At 42.4% G+C, this 18,217-nt stretch overlaps 1 protein-coding gene across 1 annotated transcript in view; it reads right to left on the bottom strand.

Moving 5' to 3' along the window:
* Window positions 1–688: 688 nt before the first annotated feature.
* crlf2 (cytokine receptor like factor 2) overlaps window positions 689–18,217 on the bottom strand; it is a 42,014-nt gene continuing 24,485 nt past the window's right edge. The window contains exons 6-10 of the mRNA XM_068032783.1: window positions 16,798–16,943; window positions 14,519–14,675; window positions 14,070–14,172; window positions 6,570–6,654; window positions 689–2,293 (exon numbers count right to left, since the gene is read on the bottom strand). Of these exons, the coding sequence (XP_067888884.1) occupies window positions 2,006–2,293; window positions 6,570–6,654; window positions 14,070–14,172; window positions 14,519–14,675; window positions 16,798–16,943 (779 nt within the window). The 3' untranslated portion in view covers window positions 689–2,005. The remainder of the gene's footprint in view (window positions 2,294–6,569; window positions 6,655–14,069; window positions 14,173–14,518; window positions 14,676–16,797; window positions 16,944–18,217) is intronic.

Below are 18,217 nucleotides of genomic sequence, written 5' to 3'. Positions count from 1 at the left end.
TGCCCTTTCCATTGCCAAAGATTCTTACGTTGTCTGGTCTCCAATAAGCAGAGTAAATGTAAAAGCTCTCATGATATTATTGAAAGAAGAGCAGGGACATTGCCCCCAGTGCCCTGGGCAACATTTCTCCCTCAACGAGCAGCTGAAAAACATCTAAATGATCTGGACATTTATCTCATTGCTGTTTGGGGGAGCTTGCTGTGCACCAATTGGCTGCCATGTTTCCTACATTACAACAGTAACTATTCTTCACAAGTACTTCATTGGCTGTAAAAAAAAAAGCAATGGGTTGCCCTAAGGTTATGATAGGCTACATTTTTCTTTTCTTTTATCAGGGGAAAAAATTGCCCCACCATATCCTTAGTTCCTCCTAAGTGTACTCAGGCCCATTCATCACAGGAGAAGAAGAAGAATTTTTCCACAGATTATCATTACTTATTAAGTAAAAGTCCCAGGCAAAGATCTGCATCTTATCACTCTCTGATCTATATGTTGTCGTGTTCTGGGGAGATCTTTGGCTGAGACTTTGATTATGTTTGTGGCTCTCAACAGACTGTTGGACAATAAAACCATGTTAAACATCTTGAAGAACATTGTTTGTCACACCCATAGCTTGGTACCGTAGTGTTTCATTATACTGAATTGAAGTTTCATATGTCAAGTGACTGAGTTTATATATATTGCCATACATTTAATACAATTACTAATGTCGGAATCAACAGATATATTGTACAGTACATAAAAATATTCTTTCCCTCCTCTATCAACTCTACTATCATGCACAATGATCAAAAAGATCTTGTTTAAACAGACTCCTTTCATTTGAAGTTTTATTTTAAAATTCTTATTTTCAAATCCTTCCGATGGTCTCACTCTTCCCTGTCTCTGTAACCTCCTCCGGCCCAATCCCCTGAGATATCTGCACTCCTCCAATTCTGGTCTCTTGCATATCACTGAGTTTCAACACTCCACCATTCGCTGTCAGCTACATAGACCCTAAACTCTGGAATTCCCTCCCTGAAGCTCTCCGCTACTCTACCTCTCTCACTTCCTTGAAGGCGCTCCTTAAAGCCTACTTCTTTGACCAAGCTTTTGGTTGCCTGTCCTAATATCTCCTAATGTCCTTGATATCAAATTTTGTTTGATCCTATAAAACCCCCTTGGGATTTTTTTACTACATTAAAGGTGCTCTACAAATGCAATTTGCTGTTTTTGTTGTTGTTTCGGTAGCCTGATCTGACTGTAAATCCGGGAAATTCCTTGGAGCTGCTGCTATTCTGCCAGCAGGAAGCAAGTCTTCCGCTGCACTTCTGATGAACTAATGTCGTGGGATGGGAGTTGCTAGAACAAAGAACAAAGAACAAAGAAAATCCCAGCACAGGAACAGGCCCTTCGGCCCTCCAAGCCTACGCCGATCCAAATCCTCTATCTAAACCTGTCGCCTATTTTCTAAGGGTCTGTATCTCTTTACTTCCTGCCCATTCATGTATCTGTCTAGATACATCTTAAAAGACGCTATCGTGCCCGCGTCTACCACCTCCGCTGGCAACGCGTTCCAAGCACCCACCACCCTCTGCGTAAAGAACTTTCCACGCATATCCGCCCTAAACTTTTCCCCTTTCACTTTGAACTCGTGTCCCCTAGTAATTGAATCCCCCACTCTGGGAAAAAGCTTCTTGCTATCCACCCTGTCTATACCTCTCATGATTTTGTACACCTCAATCTGGTCCCCCCTCAACCTCCGTCTGAGGGATTTCCCAGTCGCAGTCTCTCAATTACTGACATGGAGTTTAAGCAGCGCTTGAACGAGGGAAATCACTAGTGATATACAATGGAGGGCAGGCTGCTCTCTTGAAGCATGAGTCCAATAGGCTGCAAATATTTTTTCACGCATTATTTTTTACAAATGTTGCTATCAGTACTGAGGTCAGAGGGCTTTTTTGTTTCCTCTTGAAGTCCATTGTGTATCTTTATATGCTCGGAACTGCTTTCTTGAACTTGTCATTCATAGCCTTATATACATGTTTTCATTCATGGTGACCCTGGACATATCGAAAGTGGCAGTCTTATGAACTGGGAATTGTGAATTTGGCACATCCTCAGCAAACTTTTCATTTTCCTCATTAATGTTCTCTAGCACTGAATCCGTGCTTTCAGTCTTGTCTGACGGAGGCTTCTGAGGATCCTCGTGCTCTATCTTCAGTATCATTGGCTCATCTTCAATTTGGCATTCAAGCTGAATACAATTCAATTGTAAATCCATGTTTAGATCTTTAGACACGCCGATCCACTCCTTTTGAAAGAAGAAGGATTTTGACACGTTATTTTTTAAGTCATAGTCATGGTTTAGGCACATTAAGGTGAAGGAACTAGAAAAGGTTTTTAGTTTTAGAGATACAGCACTGAAACAGGCCCTTCGGCCCACCGAGTCTGTGCCGACCATCAACCACCCATTTATACTAATCCTGCACTAATTCCACATTACTACCACATCCCCACCTGTCCCTATATTTCCCTACCACCTACCTATACTAGGGGCAATTTATAAAGGCCAATTAACCTATCAACCAGCAAATCTTTGGCATGTGGGAGGAAACCGGAGCACCTGGAGGAAACCCACGCAGACACAGGGAGAACTTGCAAACTCCACACAGGCAGTCCCCAGAATTGAACCCGGGTCGCTGGAGCTGTGAGGCTGCGTTGCTAACCACTGCGCCACTGTGCCGCCCAGGTCATGAATTATATTTGTTACATTCCCATCCCACTCTAAATATCACTTGATTATAGTTGGATAGATCAATTTGCTTAACATAGTAGAGAACTCACTAATCTTAACTGGAACTTTGGCAAGTACATTATTTGATGCCTTGTTTGTGCAGCAGATTTTGTGCCAGTCCAATATGATTTTTGTGTTGAGCTGATGCAATAAATATAGCCTAATTGTGGTGTTACATCACTTAACCAGTAGCACATGAGGTTATTAATGGACACAAGAACCACAAAGTGGTATTTTCAAACTGTTTCGTATTCACAGTTAACTGTAAGTAGTTGTAAGGCAAACTTCAGAAAGATTCCATATGGTCCCTATAACTCAGCACTGTTGGTCCACATTTCGGTAAAGGGGAACCAGTGGCAAACCATGACGTGTCATTCTTTTATTCCCCTCTTTTATGTCTGGTTACAGTTAAATGGGGGCCAGAATCCCTACAGCGTCTCACTCTAGTGGACATGCTTCATGAATGTTCATTAGCGATAGTCAGCACGGTTTTGTGACGGGTAGGTCGTGCCTCACAAACCTTATTGAGTTTTTCGAGAAGGTGACCAAACAGGTGGATGAGGGTAAAGCAGTGGATGTGGTGTATATGGATTTCAATAAGGCGTTTGATAAGGTTCCCCATGGTAGGCTATTGCAGAAAATACGAAAGTATGGGGTTGAAGGTGATTTAGAGCTTTGGATCAGAAATTGGCTAGCTGAAAGAAGACAGAGGGTGGTGGTTGATGGCAAATGTTCATCCTGGAGTTTAGTTACTGGTGGTGTACCGCAAGGATCTGTTTTGGGGCCACTGCTGTTTGTCATTTTTATAAATGACCTGGAAGAGGGTGTAGAAGGGTGGGTTAGTAAATTTGCGGATGACACTAAGGTCGGTGGAGTTGTGGATAGTGCTGAAGGATGTTGTAGGGTACAGAGGGACATAGATAGGCTGCAGAGCTGGGCTGAGAGATGGCAAATGGAGTTTAATGTGGAAAAGTGCGAAGTGATTCACTTTGGAAGGAGTAACAGGAATGCAGAGTACTGGGCTAATGGGAAGATTCTTGGTAGTGTAGATGAACAGAGAGATCTTGGTGTCCAGGTGCATAAATCCCTGAAGGTTGCTACCCAGGTTAATAGGGCTGTTAAGAAGGCATATGGTGTGTTAGCTTTTATTAGTAGGGGGATCGAGTTTCAGAGCCACGATGTCATGCTGCAGCTGTACAAAACTCTGGTGAGACCGCACCTGGAGTATTGCGTGCAGTTCTGGTCACCGCATCATAGGAAGGATGTGGAAGCTATGGAAAGGGTGCAGAGGAGATTTACTAGGATGTTGCCTGGTATGGAGGGAAGGTCTTACGAGGAAAGGCTGAGGGACTTGAGGTTGTTTTCATTGGAGAGAAGGAGGAGGAGAGGTGACTTAATAGAGACATATAAGATAATCAGAGGGTTAGATAGGGTGGATAGTGAGAGTCTTTTTCCTCGGATGGTGATGGCAAACACGAGGGGACATAGCTTTAAGTTGAGGGGTGATAGATATAGGACAGATGTCAGAGGTAGTTTCTTTACTCAGAGAGTAGTAGGGGCGTGGAACGCCCTGCCTGCAACAGTAGTAGACTCGCCAACTTTAAGGGCATTTAAGTGGTCATTGGATAGACATATGGATGAAAATGGAATAGTGTATGTCAGATGGTTTCACAGGTCGGCGCAACATCGAGGGCCGAAGGGCCTGTACTGCGCTGTAATGTTCTAATGAGTTCAATGAGTGGTGGCAAGCTATCCTATAATGAGTAAGAAAAAAGTTTGACTCTTTCTTTGCCACATGTATGCACATAAGCATACACACACACACTTTGTCAATCATGTGCAAAAATCCTGGATGATTTTCTCTATCTTTCTCACCTAGAAACAATTAAACCAACTGTAGTTCTTGTTACTGGCTTATAGCCAATATCAGCGAACTCAGCACTGGCACCTCCGGGGATTTGAACGTGTAATCATCTTGCTCTCAGTACCACATCAAGTCATACATTTACCTCCTGAATCATCAGGAGAATGCCTATTAGCTCATTTTTTTTGTTGAAATACAGTATTCTGTGACATTGATATCATGCAGTAACTTGCTTGAACAGGTTTCTGAGCCTGACAGTGTAAGTGATTTGAATGAACATATATGGTAGAAGCCCATGTTAATGACCGTCACCTAGAAATTGCTGTGTGAGATAATGAGGTACAAATGCTTAACATGTTCATATGACATTTCCCCATCTGTTTTAACTGCTTATAATGCACATATTTTAAGTGAGATGTCTACTCAGTTAAAGTAATAGTGTAATGTCACACAAACTCTTTGAGCATTCATATACTAATATTAATAGCAATAATTTCTCATCTTGTATCTTCCTAGATATATTTCAGCTCCCTGCAGCTTTTCAATACCTATAGGATTCTGAGCTGTTGCCTTAAATTCACTCTCAGACATTTTGTAGTCCACACAGGGTAAATTTTATTCATCAGTGACAGGAAGGCATCTCAGTCACAGAAAGCAGCAAGCCTGATTCATGATTTTCTAATCATTAAAAATAATTGGAAATTGGGAGGGCTAAAAATCGAGAATATTGTTCAATCTGTCCTCTCCTATAGAGGGCTCCCATGCTGACTAACCTGCCTGGTTGTCCAATCTGTCTTCCACTATAGATGACCTTCACACCTGATGGTCTAACCCGATGGCTCTCACAGAAGGATCACCACTCTAATCTTCTTTTCCCACTCCTGCATTGTTTGTATGGGGAGTCTCCCAAGGATCTATCCTTGATTCCTAACTTTTTCTTATCTACATGCCCCTTGATGACATCATTCACAGATTATGCAAGGAACATCCAGCTTTCCTTTCTCACCACCTCTCTCAACCTCTCCATTGCCTATGTTGTAAGACTGCTTATCCAACATCCAGTCTTGAATGGGCAACAATTTTCTCCAACTAAATATTGGGAAGACCAAGGCTTCAGCCCCAGAACAAGCTCCATATACTTGCCACTAACTCCATTCCCTCCACCACCGCCACCCCCGCCCACCCCCCCTCCATATCCTTGTACAACATGTAAGAACCAGACATAGCTTCAGTATCCCATTTGATCTAGAACTGAGGTTCTGACCTCATAATCTTTTCATCAAATAAATTGCCTACGCCATTGTTGTAATGTTATCTACCTGCGCCCAATCTCAGCTCATTTGTCACTGAAATCTTCATCCATGTCTTTGTCTCCTCATGACTCAACTATTCCAATGCTCTGCTAGTCAGACTCTCACCCTTCACCTTTTCTAGACTTTGGTTCATCCAAATTTTTGCTATATCTTGTCATGCACCAAGTCCCACTCATTGATCACCAAAATGTTCATCGCCCTACAGTGACTCTTGATTCCCCAACCCCTGAAATTTAAAACTTTCATTCTTGTATTTAAATCCAGCCATGACCTCACCCTTCTTTCTCTCTGTTACTTCCTTCAGTCGTACAAAAAATAACTTACATTTCTATAGTGCCTTTCACATCCTCAAAATGTTTTAAGGTGCTTCAAGTCAATTAATCTATTTTTGATGTTTAATTACTGTTGCTATATTGGCAACCACCTGCTTCAAACTTTGCATTCCTCTGACTCTGGTCTCTGGTGAGTCCCCTCATTAATGCTCTATCAGTAATAACCATTCCTTCAGCTGTCAGAGGCCCATGATCTGGAATGTGGTATCACATCCCAGCCTGGGTCAAGTGACTGGGAGAGAAGACTGGAGGATAACATTTAAAATAATTGCTTCACAGTTTACCTGAAAGTTTCCATTGTGTTCCTCAAAGAGATCAACAAATAGGTGTTTTGGGTCTGGTACTCCTGGGAACAGCCGGGTCTTTACTCTAAAGAGATAAACACAAGGTAGATGACGTTGTCAGAGGTCCCATCTTTTGGAAGAAATGTAAAACCAAGGCCCTGTCACCCCTCTCAGGCAGATGTTAACAATCCCACAGCACTATTATGCTGACTAACAGGGCAGCTCTCCCCGGTGTCCTGGCCAAATTTATGCCTCAACCAACATCACTAAAACAGATTATCTGGTTGTTATCTCAATGCTGTTTGTGGAACCAATCGACTGCCACATTTCCTACATTACTACTGTGCCTACACTTCAGAAGTACTTCGTTGGCTGTAAAGTGCTTTGGAACGTCCTGAGGTCATGAAAGGCGCTATATGAATGCAAATTCATTTTTTTCTCTTTTACTACTGCACACCGATTTTGGATGCTGTTTCAACTTACATGTCTTTTTGTTCAAAATTATTTGCAGGTGTTTGTACTTGTGTACTGTGGACACGTGTGGTTGAACGTATGAAGCTGTGTAGGATATGCGCCTCTGTAGACACACATAAAGAGAGTTATCGGGCTGCCTCATTGTGGGAGGAGCAGTACAAGGTACAGAGAGACACATTGGAGGCATGGGCACAGCTTTTCATCTGGAGTCATCACTAGCCTCTTCCTGAAATAGTTCTCAGGGACAAGATGTTTCTTCCAAGTTGCAGGAACATAGGAACATATGAAGATAGGAACAGGAGTAGGCCATTCAGGCCATTCGGAAATAAAAATGTTTGCTGATGTGTAAACTCCAAGTGCATTACCCAGAATTGGTAAATTCAATCAAAAAGGAGCTGGGGGATTGCAGCAAATATAGCCAGATATTTGTCTATATGAATGGTGGACTTCATTTTTTCATGCTATTTTTACCATACAAAGTTATTTTATGACTTTTTTGTTGGGCCTTCACTGAATGGTCTAAAAGCTGAACAAGAAGGTAATAGTAAGCTCATTAAAGGTGAATGAAGTTACATAAGAACATAAGAAATCCAGCCCCTCAAGCCTGCTCTGCCATTCAACAAGATCATGGGCGTTTGCAAAGATTTATTTTCCCTGTATTCAAGCAACTTTGGATTGCTTCCAAGGCCATTCTGAGTCACAATGAGGTCACATTTTTGTCTGAAAATGCTCCTGGGAAGCACCTTGAGATGGTTTTAACTGAATTAAAGGAGCTCTATAAATACAAGTTGTTGTTGTTATTGGTATTGCAGCATCTAGTGAAATGAATGGAGCTGCTTTGACATGATGCCACTAGAGAGGCTCAGGAGGGAAAAAGAGGCCAGCAACTGTGGACCACCATAACACTTGCAAATTGAGGGGTTCTTTGAATAAAAAGTTTGACATCCAGGACAAAGTAGTTTGCTTGTTCGGCACCCCATTCACCACCTTAAATGTTCACTCCATCCATTACGGGCGCATCATGGCAACAGTGTATACTATCTACAAGACACACTGAACCAACTAACCAAGGCTTCTTTGACAGCACCTTCCAAATTCATGACCCTTACCACTAAGGACAAGGGAACACTACTACCTGCAAGTTTCCCTCTAAATCACTCATCATCCTCACTTAGAAATATATCAACATTCATCATTGCAGAGTAAAAAACCTGGAACTTCCTACCTAATCTCACTGCGTGAGTATCTTCACCACACAAAGTGCTGCAGTTCAAGGGCAATTAGGTATGGGAAATAAATGCTGGCTTTGCTAGTGACACCCACATTCCATGACTGAATAAATAAAAATAAACACATGGTTCAGTGATTTGCAAACTGTGGAACAAGGCCTCATTGGAACAGCATGAGGGACTATCGATGAAATACAGCTGGTGACTGCCTTTCAGTTCAGTCAGATTTGTGACTATAGTGAAGTGATTCATTCAGTAAAGTGACTTTTTGACCCATTTGATCCATTTGACCCTGTACTGCCCCAGCTCTGGTTCTTGCAGCAATCACTAAGGTCCACTGTCATTCAATAATATTTACATTTACAGATATTTTTCCTGCCTGTTTTCGCTAGAATTTAGAAGGTTAAGGGGTGATTTGATTGAAGTCTTCAAGATATTAACAGGAAAAGACAGGCTAGATAAAGATAAACAATTTCCACTGGTTGGAGATTCTAAAACTAGGGGGCATAGTCTAAAAATTAGGACCAGACCGTTCAGGAGAGATGTTAGGAATCACTTCTTCATGCAAAGGGTGGTAGAGGTTTGGAACTCTCTCCCACAAACAGCAGTTGAAGCTAGAACAGTTGTTAATTTTAAATCTGAGATAGATTTTTGTTAAGCAAAGATTTTAAGGGATATGGGCCATAGGCAGGTATATGGAGTTAGACCACGGATCAGCCATGATCTCATTGAATGGCGGGACAGGCTCGAGGGGCTGAATGGCCTACTCCTGTTCCTATCTTCATATGTTCCTATGTTCCTGCAACTTGGAAGAAACATCTTGTCCCTGAGAACTGTTTCGTGTGGAATGAGCATGATATTTATTATTTATTGGAAAGCTATTTGGCATTTTAGTGTTCCAGTAATCAACAGATTTTAAGCAGCAGTCCCTGACTTTGGCAACTACAGAATCACACAGTGCAGAAAGAGGCCATTCAACCCATCATGCCTGTGCCATCTCATTGATAAAGCTATCCAACTAGAGAGTGGTCAATAAAGCATACAGTATTCTAGGTTTAATTAATAGGACCATAGAGTACGAGAGCAAGCAGGTTAAGTTAAACTTGTATAAGACACTAGTTCGGCCTCAGCTGGAGTATTGCATACAGTTCTGGGCACTGCACTTTAGGAAAGATGCAAAGGCATAAGAGACATACAGCATGACAAGTGAGCGGTGATGCATTTTGGCAGAAGGAATAGGGGAGAGGCAATATATACTTAATGGCACAGCTCTAAAGAGTGTGTAGGAACAGAGGGACCTGGAGTCTACGACTCTAAAAGATTCACAAGAATGATTCCAGGGATGGGGAACTTCAGTTATGAAGATAGATTGGAGAAGTTGGGACTGTTTTCCTTGGAGAAGAGAAAGCTGAGAGGTGATTTGATGAAGGTATTTAAAATCATGCGAGGTCTGGACAGAGTGCATAGGGAAATCCTGTTCCCACTCATCGAGAACGGTAGCGCACAGATATAAAGTGATTGGCAAAAGAAGCAAAAGCGACACGAGGAAAAACATTTTACACAGTGAGTGGTTCATATCTGGAATGCACTGCCTGCAACTAAAGCATTCAAAAGGGAATTAGACTGTTTTATGAAAAAGAAGAATCTGCAGGGTTACAGGGAGAAAGCAGCGGGAATGGCACTAAATGAATTGCTCATTAGACGAGCCAGTGTCTACAAAATGGGATGAATGGCCTCCTTCGGAGCTGTAACAATTTCCCATAGCCCTGCAAAATCATGTGTGTCTCCTCAGTTGCCACATCTGCATTTTCCATGAATCATTAGCAATGCCAAAAATCTGCACAAAGCATTTATTTGAAGTTGGGTGGAATCCTGCTTAATTTTACAACTCACCCACACACCTGCCTCTGCCCCCCCACCGCATCCCCCTCCGCCCCCCCCCACCCCCCCAATATCATCAATTCATTTTCATTGCAAAACCCATGCCAGTTTCAAATGAAAACCTGGTCAGTTTCACCCAGTGGGTGATGGGGACTGAGTGAGGATCTGTAACTAATAGTCGTTTGGTAGTATAGAACTTGAGTATTGCTGAAAATGGAGACATATTGTTGAAGCTTTTTGTCTTGCTTTCATCAGGACAATCCATAAGAATAACCAATGTAAGGGAAAACAACAACTTATACTGCATGAGAAGAGAGTGCTGGTTGGTTGTCAAAAGAATTCTGTCTTTTTGTAGGATATGTCGATCATTCCTTGTTCCAGTCCTACTCAGGCCCCCTCCCCAACACTTTTTCCAGTACATTGATAACTATATCGGTGCCGTTTCCTGCTCCTGCCCCGAACTGGAAAACGTTATCAACTTTGCTTCCAATTTCCACCCTTCTCTCACCTTTACATGGTCCACCGCCGATACTCTCCTTCCCTTCCTTGACTTCGATGCCTCCATCTCTGGAGTAGGCTGTCTGCTAATATTATAAGTCCACCGACTCCCCCAGATACCTCGACTGCCCTTCTTCACACCCTACCTCCTGTAAGGACTCCATTCCATTCTCCCAGTTTCTCCATCTCCAATGCATCTACTCTGATGATGCTACCTTCCACAACAGCACTTCTGATATGTCTTCTTTTTTCCTCAACTGAGGAATCCCACACTGTGGTTGACAGGGCCCTCAACCATGTCCGACCCCTTTCCCTCCCTCCCAGAAGCATGACAAAGTTGCCCTTGTCCTCACTTTCCACCCCACCAGCCTCCGCATCCAAAGGATCATCCTCTGCCATTTCCGCCACATCCAGCGTGATGCCACCACCAAATGCATCTTTCCCTCCACTCCCCTGTCAGCATTCCGAAGGGGTCATTCCCTCCGCGATACCCTGGTCCATTCCTCCATTACCTCCAACACCTCATCCCCTTCCCATGTCACCTTCCCATTCAATCGCAGGTGGTGTTGTACTTGCCTATTTATCTCCTCTCTCCTCACTATCCAAGGCCCCAAACACTCCTTTCAGGTGAAGCAGTGTTTTACTTGTGGTCTCCTCTCCATTGCGGAGACCAAATGCAGATTGGGTGACCACTTTGTGGAACGCCTATGCTCAGTCTGAAAGCATGACTCCAAGCTTCTGGTTGCTTGTTATTTCAACACATCTCCCTGCTCTCATGCCCTGGGCTTGCTGCAGTGTTCCAGTGAATATCAATGCAAGCTCAAGGAACAGCATCTCATTTACCGATTAGGCAGGCTACAGCCTGCCGGACTGAACATTGAGTTCAATAATTTCAGAGCATGACGGGCCCCCCTTTTTTATTTTTAGTTACTTTTTCTTTTTTCTTTTTTATTTGTTTATTTTATTTTAGTTTGTTTCATCATTTATTTTTTTTTACCATGTGCCTACCCACTGTTTTTTTCATGTTTGTGCTTTGGGCCAGGGCTGTTCATTTTTCTGTCAATTAACATCCTCTCTGCACTAACGCTTTGTTTTAAGCACACTATTAACATACCATTTGCCTTTGCTCCATGACCTTCTGGTCAGTTATTCTAGTGACCCTCTGTCCTATCAACACTTTTCCTTTTGTTATCTCTTGCCCCACCCCCGCTTTATTTGCATAAAACCTATTACATTTCTAACATTTGTCAGCTCTGGTGAAGGGTCACTGACCTGAAAAATTAACTCTACTTCTCTCTCCACAGATGCTGCTAGACCTGCTGAGTATTTTCAGCATTTCTTGTTTTTATTTCAGATTTCCAGCATCTGCAGTATTTTGCTTTTATTTATTATCTGACTGGTAGAGGCATTGCCTCAGTTTATGGAATATGCATCAGTTTATGGTGACTAACATTTAACTGCAATACTCAAGATCTGTAACTAGTTACTGTGCAAGATAATTCGGTGCAGCTGCTACTTAAACATTTAAGTACATTTGTCTTCAGTTCAGAATTACAAGTCATGCCTCTCTGCATTTTAATGTCCATAAAACAGGAAGCATTGGTTTCTGGTCAAACCCACAATTTAAGCATTCATGCTTTATTGGGTCCATGTGTCACCACCATCTTGTTAGGCTCAACAGTCCAGGGTGCAAAGCATCAAAAATAATATCATAAGAATATGGGCACAGTCAGGAAACAACTGCTTCTATTAAAGAACCAAGAAAGACAGTGATGGTTCAAAAATGGAAATGACGAGAAAGACCTTTCATTGCCCTGCATAGAGGTACGTGATACTAGAAGCTGAGGCAGACCAAGGAAGCACTGGATGGATAATCTCAAGAGCAACTTGTTGTGGAAAGCAATACAGATTGCTGAAGAGGCCAGACTAGTTCAGAACCGATAGCAATAGAGGGAATTAATTTTGCTCCATCATTGCTATTGAACTGGTGGATGGGAATTTGGTCATAGTAGTAAAGAAGCAAAGATCTTGGATTTATTCATGACCAAAGAACATCTCAAAGCACTTCCAAGTTAATTAAGTACTTTTGATGTATAGTCGCTATGGTAATGCAGGAAGCACATACAGCAAGGTCCCACAAACAGCAATGGTGACAACAACTAGATGATCTGTTTTAGTGATGTTGGTTGCGGGATAAATACTGGCCAGGGCTCCAGGGAGAACTCCTATGCTTATCATAACTTCAAGGAAGTTATGATAAACCTGTATAAAACACTGGTTCAGCCTTAATCGGAGTACTGTGTCCAGTTCTGAGCACCACACTTTAGGAAGGATGTTAAGACATTAGAGAGGGCGCAGAAAAGATTCACAAGAATGGTTCCAGGGATGAGGAATTTCAGTTACATGGATAGTTTGGAGAAGCTGGGGCCTGTCTCCTTGGAGAAGAGAAGATTAAGAGGAGTTTTGATAGAGGTGTTCAAAATTATAAGGGGTCTGGATAGAGTAGATAGGGAGAAACTGTTTCCATTGGCTGGAAAATCTAGAACCAGAGGACACTGATTCAAGGTGATTGGCAAAAGGAGCAACAGTGACATGAGGAAAAACGTATTTACGCAGTGAGTTGTTAGGATCGGGAATACACTGCCTGAGACTGTGGTGGAGGTAGATTCAAACGAGGCCTTCAAAAGAGAATGGAATAATTATCTGAAGAGAAAAAGTTTGCAGGCCGATGGGGAAAAGGCAGGGGAGTGGAACTAAGTCTGCTGCTCTTGCAGAGAACTCAAAGACAGAATGGGCCCAGTGGCCTCCTTTTGTGCTGTAACCATTCTATAATTCTGCCATGGGATCTTTTATATATACCAGAGGGGGCAGATGGAGCCTCCTTCAGTGTTGCACTTGAGTGTTAGCTTAGATTTTGTGCTCAAGTCTCTGGAGTTGGACTTAAACCCACAACATTCTGACTCCAAGATGAGACTGCCACCACTGAGCCTTAGCAATATGGTTCAAGAGATGCTGCTGAGGTGAAATTGCACTGCGTGAGATTAACATATGAAATCTTGATGGGTCTTTATGAAATGCCATTACCCTAGCTAATGACAATGATAATTCTTTAAAAATAAAACAGGTTAATACCTCTGTTAAAATAGTGCCCAATGGAATGTGTTAACATATAACAGCTGAATTTCACCTCACTTGAAACTTTTTGTCGTCTTTGTGAATCTTTATGATTTTGTTCCAGAGCATGTTGGGAAGGGAGATACCTTCAACTCAACGTAGTCTCCTTAGGCCTTCTGACCCTTGGAATTCAGCCTGACAATCCATTGTCATTTGCCCTAAAACTGTTTTGCTGCCCCTTGTGAACGACAAAATGAGAACCCTCCAGGGATAAAGTTTCCTGCTGAAAAAATACTTCACTCACCTCTTAACTTTATAAAGCACGCACATGAGTACAGCAAAAGCCGGAACTGCTACCAGGGGTAAAAGCAGAAAATGTGCATTTATCCCATGTGAGGAGTACGGTCCTTGAGGAAGAAGAAGAAAAAAGATCACATTAAATGCCAATTATTTAGGGACATAAGGGCTTAGGAATTCAGATGCACCCAACCTGCAGTGCCGGCCTCAAAAATTAGGCCCTTTATTTGCATAAAGTGCTAACGCCTGTTTCAGGTGTGGACACTGCAAGCTGATCATTTGGCCTTTGACAGTATGATGGGAGGTAGGAGGCGCTCTTCTGGTTCGTAATGAGCGTGCATTTCCTACCTGCCATGTCGGAGGCCATGCAGTGCCCGAAAAATGGGTGCTGCATTGTTGAATTTCTAGGCCAACATTTACAAAATCAGACAACAAAACTTAGAATTCTGCACATACCCACTGCATTTTTCTTCCAAATGAGCATGGGTCCCCATTCACTCCAGTAACTTGTCTTTGCATGCCTATTATTGATTCTGGATCTTAAATGAAAGTAATAGCACTTTGCGGGATCAATATTTGGCAAAGTAAATGACTGGCCTTCAATTTCTTCCATCTGCAATGAAGAACAATTTTGGAGAGTGACTGGGTCATCGTTTCAGCAGAAGCAAATTTTAATGCATTTTTCACACCAATTGCTTTCTACCAATCTTTATCCCCTCCTCTACCAAGGACCTTAAGTATTGGAGTTCCATAGGTTCCAGTCACCCACTGCTACCTCTCTAGCATGGCCATTATTTATGTACAAACTTTTGGCAGTGAGTATTGATAAAGTATTGGAGCATGGGAGGAAGGTACATCATAGCTGAGCTCTATCAAGTTCTCATTTGGCTGCCATCCGGGTACACTTTCAAGCAGGGGTTGCCAGATATGATCGGGATTATGAATGGCAATCCTAACTGATCTTTTCCCTCCCTCTCACTGGGACCAATTGTATCTCCTTTAACACCCCCTTGACAAGCTCAGCACAGACCAGGAAGCAAGGGCTACAAATTCCGATGCACCACTTCTTATGCATGCCTACAGGCAATACGGCAAAACTGCACACCCACCAGTCCCATTCACTAACTTTAATGAATCATGGGCTATGAATCTGAAAATCGTGTGATACCTGCTCCTCACTAACACTTACTCTAGAATTCTCTGTAGAGATATATAAAATTATGGAATATCACAAGAGAGAAATGAAGCCATGGAATAATCAAGAGTTTCAGACATTGTTATCATATAAACGGCAGAAGCAAAGTGTCTATGGGTGACCTCTGAACCTCTTGATTAAATTGCAACCTTTATAATGGCTTTTAGTCCCTGTAATCATTCTCATCTCCCATGGTGTTTCCCACAGTGAATTAGAAGATATTATATTGTATAACATGAGATCATTAAGCCCAGACAGCAACCATTGTCTCTGCTCCCTGCAGAACTGGTGGTACTGTAAAACGAGTAATATAATTTCAGCCACCTGTTTCACATCTCTCCCAAATTTCAGTTTCATTCCGTTCGATGGAAATGAAAATCAAGAGAGATGTATAACAGGCAGTTGAAACAATATCACTCGTTTTACACTCACACCCAAAGTCAAAATTAACCCTGCTGAGTGTAGAAGTGGTTATAGATGAATAATGGTTTTAATAGATTTTCAACCTCAGAAATTTTAGCACAGCAAGAGATCATTCAACTCTTCTTGGCTGCAATGAATTTAGGCTCCTCTCAGGGACTGAATTTACACTTTTTTTTACTCTTTTAATTGGATTTTTTAGACTTTCTCCTCATCCCCTTTTATATTTTTCTTTAAGTAATCATGCAGGGCTTGCAGGAAGAATTGTTTTACAGCACTGATGGAGAATTATAAAGGACATTAAGGGCCTGCCATTGCTTTAACACTATGGGAGGGGGTTTTGTTTTATTTTAAATCTTATTTTAAAATAGTACACAAAGGAGTTTTATGTAAATGCATTAACCAGGAGAAATTAAACCCTATTTCCTGTTCAGTGAGAGCTTCTATGAATCATAAGCAGAACTATTAAATCTCACTTATTTGGAGCAAGTCTTGCTTATTTTGATTTAAAATGTATCTGATTTTAACATATCTCACACTGTTCCAATTTATAAATCCAGCTCCAGTTGTTCAGATGATTTTGCGCCATTTATTTTCATCACAACTCTTACTCCTAAAGATTCCTTAATTTTGACAGCTTTGTCACATGTAATTTTTGACTTGTCCCGCTGAACAAAAATAGCCTGCATTGATATGGTGCCTTTAACATAGTAAAATCCTTCCAAGACAATTCACAGGAACGTTATCAGACACAATTTTGACACCAAGCCACATAAAGAGATGTTAGGACAGGTGACCAAAAACTTAGTCAAAGAGATAGACTTTAAGGAGTGTCTTAAAGGAGGAAAGAGAGATAAAGAGGCAGGGAGGTTTAGGGACAGAATTTCAGAGCTTAGGCTTAGGCCACCAATAGTGGAGTGAAGAAAATCAGGAATGAACAAGAGGCTAGAATTAGAGGAGCACAGAGACCTCGGAGGGTTATAGGGTCAGAGGAGGTCACTGAAATAGAAAGGGGTGAAGCCATAGAGGGATTTAAACACACGAGTGCAAATTTTAATATCAAGTTACAGGTGAGTTCATAGCACAAGGGTGCCTAGCATGCAGTGTGTAATGCACAAACCTGCCAGTCTGAGTCCATGTTGCTTTTATATTCCATCTCATACTGAAGCCAGTCTGGCTTCAGATTCTTTGGTACATCCCAGGTCAATGAAACCTCCTCCTTCCCGGAAAGTGTAGCACTCAGCTTTTCTGGTGGATTCACTTTAACTGAAATAATTAGATTCAGTACCACATTAGAATATCCATAAAATGTAACCTATACATTGATTGCACTGTGGAACGCAGAACGTTCCCTGCAAAGGAGAGACAGTTAACTTGTCGCAGACTAATCTTCCGTATATAGGTTTTTGCTTAAAGGTGCTGGCTGTTTGATTCTTTAAATTAATTCTTGACATATGACTCATCACTAGCAAGGCCACCATTTATTGTCCAACCCCTAGTTGCACGTGGAAAGGTGGAGATGAATCATCTTGAACAGCTGCAGTCATGTGGTGAAGGTGCTTCTACAGTGCTGTTAGGGAGGGAGATCCAGGACCTTTACCCAGCGACAATGAAGGAACGGCCAATATATGTTCAAGTCGGGAGGATGCGTCACTTGGAAGGGAACTTGGAGGTGGTGGTGTTCCCATGCACCTGCTGCCCTGGATGCTACTGATTAGAAAGAAGCTGTTGAAGAAGACTTTGTGAGATGCTGCAGTGCATCCTGTGGATAGTACACACTACAGCCACTACGGTGTGCCGGTGGTGGAGGGAATGGATGTTTAAGGTGGTGGATGGGCTGTTGATTAAGTGGACTGCTTTTTCCAAGATTGTGTCATGCTACACAGATCATGGTGCTCTACAATCTCCAGATACACTGGTTAATCAGATATGTGTTATCCATCTATCGCACACTGGAATGGAAGCACCTGTAAAGATGGCCATGTGACCATTTGGCTGATCAACAACTCAAGGTCATCAAAACATCAACAACACTTATTAAGTGAGCCATCGTTACACATAAAGGAAGTGACTGGCTTTGCCTTATTTCTAAATTAACAATAATTGTAACAAACATATAGAATTCACTGAATGAACACAGAAAGAGGAAATTTGAACTCAAGGGATGGATATTATGGGCCCCCCTGAGGTGGGGTTGGAGGCAGGGAGGCCCAGAGAAGGCGACAAGTCGCAGGGGGCTGAAAGCCCATCACTGCCCCGTTGCCAAGCAATCTTGCCTGGGATGGGATAGGCTGAAGATGGCCTTCCCACACAGAGGCCAATTAAGGCCTTTAAGTGGCCTATTAGCAGATCTAATTAGTGGTCGGGGATACCTCTGCCACGTGGGGAGGGCACCTTGTGAAACACAGGGGGCAATCTGTGGCCCATGAATGGCCCTGGCTGGGAAACAACGCATCTCCCAGGACCCCTATCCCCCTGGGTCTTACAACTACACCCTGCCCTGACTCTCCTCACCAGGGCCTTCCAGACTGGCCTTGGCA

The sequence above is a fragment of the Heterodontus francisci genome, chromosome 6 (genome assembly GCF_036365525.1).
Source record: "Heterodontus francisci isolate sHetFra1 chromosome 6, sHetFra1.hap1, whole genome shotgun sequence".
In the NCBI taxonomy this organism is placed as follows: domain Eukaryota; kingdom Metazoa; phylum Chordata; class Chondrichthyes; order Heterodontiformes; family Heterodontidae; genus Heterodontus; species Heterodontus francisci.
Note: the sequence above shows the minus strand (reverse complement) of the source record. Positions and strands in the feature narration are given on the sequence as shown.